Source organism: Galeopterus variegatus, unplaced genomic scaffold (assembly GCF_000696425.1).
Source record: "Galeopterus variegatus unplaced genomic scaffold, G_variegatus-3.0.2 Scaffold4931, whole genome shotgun sequence".
NCBI lineage: Eukaryota > Metazoa > Chordata > Mammalia > Dermoptera > Cynocephalidae > Galeopterus > Galeopterus variegatus.
This window is the reverse complement of record NW_007731042.1, coordinates 15,476-19,682: the sequence shown is the minus strand read 5'-3', so window position 1 is coordinate 19,682 and position 4,207 is coordinate 15,476. Positions and strand designations below refer to the sequence as shown.

General features: G+C 37.7%; 1 protein-coding gene across 1 annotated transcript; it reads right to left on the bottom strand.

Moving 5' to 3' along the window:
- Positions 1 to 724: 724 nt before the first annotated feature.
- Positions 725 to 1,869, bottom strand: TICAM2 (toll-like receptor adaptor molecule 2). The gene has a single exon (XM_008588625.1). The coding sequence runs from the start codon at positions 1,815 to 1,817 to the stop codon at positions 1,113 to 1,115; it is 705 nt and encodes a 234-aa protein (XP_008586847.1). The 5' UTR covers positions 1,818 to 1,869; the 3' UTR covers positions 725 to 1,112.
- Positions 1,870 to 4,207: the final 2,338 nt, after the last annotated feature.

The window sequence follows — 4,207 nt, the reverse complement described above, 5'->3', positions numbered from 1 at the left end:
ACCGGTCAGTAAAAAAAGACAAAAAGGACAAAAAAAGGAAAAAAAAAAAAAAAAAAAAAAAAGAAGAGAAAGTGATAAAAATACATCTCCTTCTTCTCCCCCAGTCTTTAAAAATAATCCACAACACACACATGCATGCACACACACACACACACACACACACACACACACACACACACGCTACTCTGGATGTTTACATGATAAACATTTACTGGGTAGAGCATTGTGTGTGAGAGAAACTTTTTAAAGGCTGCCACAAGAAAGGTTATTGATTTTAAACAAGAATATCTGACCAATCACACACAATCATACCACCTTTCAGAAGGTCTGCAAATAAAGCCCTGGTTACAGACGATGACTAACATGGAGAGCTTTGTGCCCCAGTGGACATCTCAACCCCACTGCATGTAGTCCCTAATCACACACTATCAAAAGAGCTTCAAATCCGTGGTGGGAACTGGCTCCAAATATGCAAATTCCAGCAGAAAAGAAAACACGCTTGACTGGATTATTTTTAAAAGACCCACTATTCTCACATCTATTTCTGATTTCATATTCATCAGCACTCAACATTCTAAATGTTCTATTCTGGTAGTCCCTGTTTCTGCCTACAATGCCCACAATGCTGTACTGCAACATTCATGAGAGGTGCCTCAAGAGAGAGGGTGGTCAGATCTCTTGGGGTCATTTTCTTCTGTGTCCTTTGAGAACAGAAGTCAGAGAATGAAAGTGTTATCTCTTTCATATTTTTAAAATGACTATCATACAAGTTTTTGTTCAAGGTTCAATACAAGGAATAGAATTGGGAATATCCTTTGTCATATCCATGAAATAGGAATACCGTGAGAGAAAAGTTCTTGAAACTCTGACAATCTCGAGTTTACTGAAACATCAAAAAGTACCACAATTCTATGAACTGTCCTGAAGAAATTTATCTTTCTTGTGCTCCATAGGTTTGTATAAGAATAAGGCTCTCTATTTTCTGGAGGAAGCTTTGTCATAAAAAAGAAAGGCTTTCTTTTATTTAAACATTTCCTAGAAATTGCTTTCTCAAGTGCAGATTAATCATTTGGCTTACAAAACAGGGGCCAGCCATGCATTGTGTTTTCATTTCAGGCAATAAATTGTCTTTGTACCATATTTCTCGTCTCTTTCCATATAGTTTGTTGTGTCTTATACACAGAGTCCTGAAAAATTCTTTCTACTTGTGTAGGAAAGCCTCGACTTTCTTCCTCTAAGGCATTGATGGTTTGCAGAACAAAAGGAGTCCTGTCGCGGGGAAGGGGATTGTTCAGTGGCCGCATGGGTATGACAGAGTTGTATTTGTGCTGCCTGTTAACGGAGTTCATCAGGGACGTATAGAACTGGAAACTACACCAGGTATCTCTTAAAAAGTTTTCAGTCAATAATAAGATTGTCCATGCGGACCCATTTACGGCATCATCTAAATTCTGTAAATGCTGTCTGCCACATGGCATCTCAGCAAAGATTATTCCAGGTTTGACACCAAAGTCATTTTCTAGCAGATTCTGGACTCTGAGGGCTTCCTTGGTGTCATCTTCCGCGTGCAATATCACAAATTTGAGGAACTCCTCTCCTGCCTCCTCTTCAGGCATTTCTTCTTCTCTCTCAGCTCCCTCCCACTTTCTTGCTGGCTCCTCTGTTGTGCTGCTTTGCTCAGCGACATCACACAAGGACACATCTTCGGACTTGTTGGAATCTGACTCATGATGTCCTTCACTTGTATCCATGCTGTGGCTTCTACCCCAAGAGAGAGAAAGAGGGCAGGGATGTATTTTAGACTTTCCGATACCCATTATAAATATCCAAGGCAGAAGAAGAAAGCTTTATTTCTTAGCATTTCTTTTCAATCTGAAAGAAGAAATAACAAGGCAGAAGAATATTGTCAGTTTAATCAAGACATTAAAAATGGAAACTTTCATTCAACCTAAACAACTCCAAAAGATTATAACAAACTGGTCCGAAGAAAGAAATGACGAACAGAAAACTGGGAAACTAAGCCACTAGTCTTTCGTGAGCTTCACAAGGGCTACCCCAGGCAGTCAAGGGTAAGTTAAACAGAGAGTCCAGTTTAACACAACAGGGGACACTGGAAATTTTAAACGGTATTATATTAACACTATAAACTCCTTATTAACACAAATTACTTTGGTATTTTAGTGAAAAGGTAACATCCCATTGTATCCATATGGAGTTTACATCCAGCTTCTCCATCATCAATCAAATTATTGTGAGGAATAGAAACAGGAAAACCTATAGAAACATAATATTCAAATATTAAATACAAATTATTTTTGTAGCAAGCACAGATACCAAATAGAACACAAATATCCTAAAGATGACCGGCAGCAGCTCTGCTAACTCAGCATAAAGAAAAGATCGGAAATGTCAAATGTCTAGGATTCAGTGGTTCAGAGCTTTTTTGCTTATTGTGGTGGTGGAGCTGGTAGAGAAGAAATTATAATAAGAATGTGTGAAAAGTAAGGGATATCTTCTTCTAACTAATCCTGGTAAAACTGAAGAAAATATATTTATTCACCTAAGGAAAACTTAACATCTCAGTTTAGATATGAAATCTACACACAAAGACTTGCAATTTTCTCCAGCAAAATCAATAAAAAATGACTGTAGTTGAAACTCATTCTTTTATATAAAAAAATTCTAAATTCAAAGTGGAAGAATTACATCAGCTTGGAAAGAAGAGTGCTCCATTTGAATCTTATTTATTTATTTATTTATTTATTTATTTATTTCCCTTTTTGTCTTTTTTCGTGTCCGGCAACGGATTGCAACCCTCAGTGTTGCACCCGCACCTCGCTCAGCCAGTGAGCGGGAACCGGTCTGTATGTGGGATCCGAACCCTCTGCGGGAGCGCCGCCGCGCTCCCAAGCGGCGCACTGTAGCAGTGCGCCACCAGGCCGGCCCGTGAATCTAATTTAAATAACTCTTGGCAATGTTACTAATAATTCCCCCCAAATAGGCAGTTTCAACGGGGATTCTTTTATCAAAAGACAGAAAATTTAGAATAAATAAATATAGGTTCTATATTTTCAAATATGGGCCATAGGCTCTATTCCAGGACATTTTTATTCATTGTGCATGGGCAAAGATCAGATTCAAAAAGAAATTATAATTACACTCGTAATGACATAAGCAACATGGCTACTTATGCCTAAATAATTCAGGTTTAGAAGAAATTGTTCAACAGAAGTGGTGAAAACTGTTATGGGAAGAAAAGATAAGGAAAAACACGTTGAGAATTTCATCCTAATATCTATAAGGAGGAAAGTGGTTTGCTGCTACCTGTGACTAGTGAAGGAACAGCTGGCCGCTGCTGTCATTCACCACATCTGTTCTTTAGGTTCTGGCTCCCTGGTGTATTGTCTGCTCCTGGTGTATTGTTTTAAGTACCAGGCTTAAAACATTTAGGTTTCACCTTCTTTGCCCCAGCTAATTGGGAGGAGATGAGGGTAGCCAGTGGAGAGAGGACATGACATCACTGCTCATAGGAATAAAAACATGTATGTGTATGTACATTTTTTATTTACTTTCTAAAAAAAGGTCGTGGTTGCAGCACATAATAACTTCGAAAAGATTAATTTTGAAAAATCTCACTCCTACCCTTGTCTCCATCCATACTGTTACTTAGCCCCATGGCCTCCTACTTTTATAGTTTCTCCTATATCCTTTCATTGTTTCTTTATGAATATATATTCTTATTTTTCTTTCCTTTCTTCAAAAGGGGTATCATTCATATATATACACACGCACACACCATATATATACCAAACAGCAGTATATAGATAAACACTAATATACATTTTCCCCTTAATATTATATCCTCAAATCTTTCCATATCAGCACATAGAGAAAACTTCCTCACTCTTATTTACAATTATATAATCTTCCATCATGTGGATGTACCATAATCATTCCCTGTTCTCAGATATGCAAGTTGTTTCCAGTCTCCTACTATTATGAACAATACTGCAATGAGTAACTTTGTACAAAAGGCATTTCATATGTGTGCAAGCTTATTTATAGAATAATTCCCCCAAATGGGATTTCTATATCAAAGGACAAATGCATTTGTAATGGCAATAGATTTGGCCAAGTTGCCCTCTGCTTTTGCTTTTAACTTGATAGAATGACACTCTATCTCCACCTCTTGCTCCAGAAAAGATCT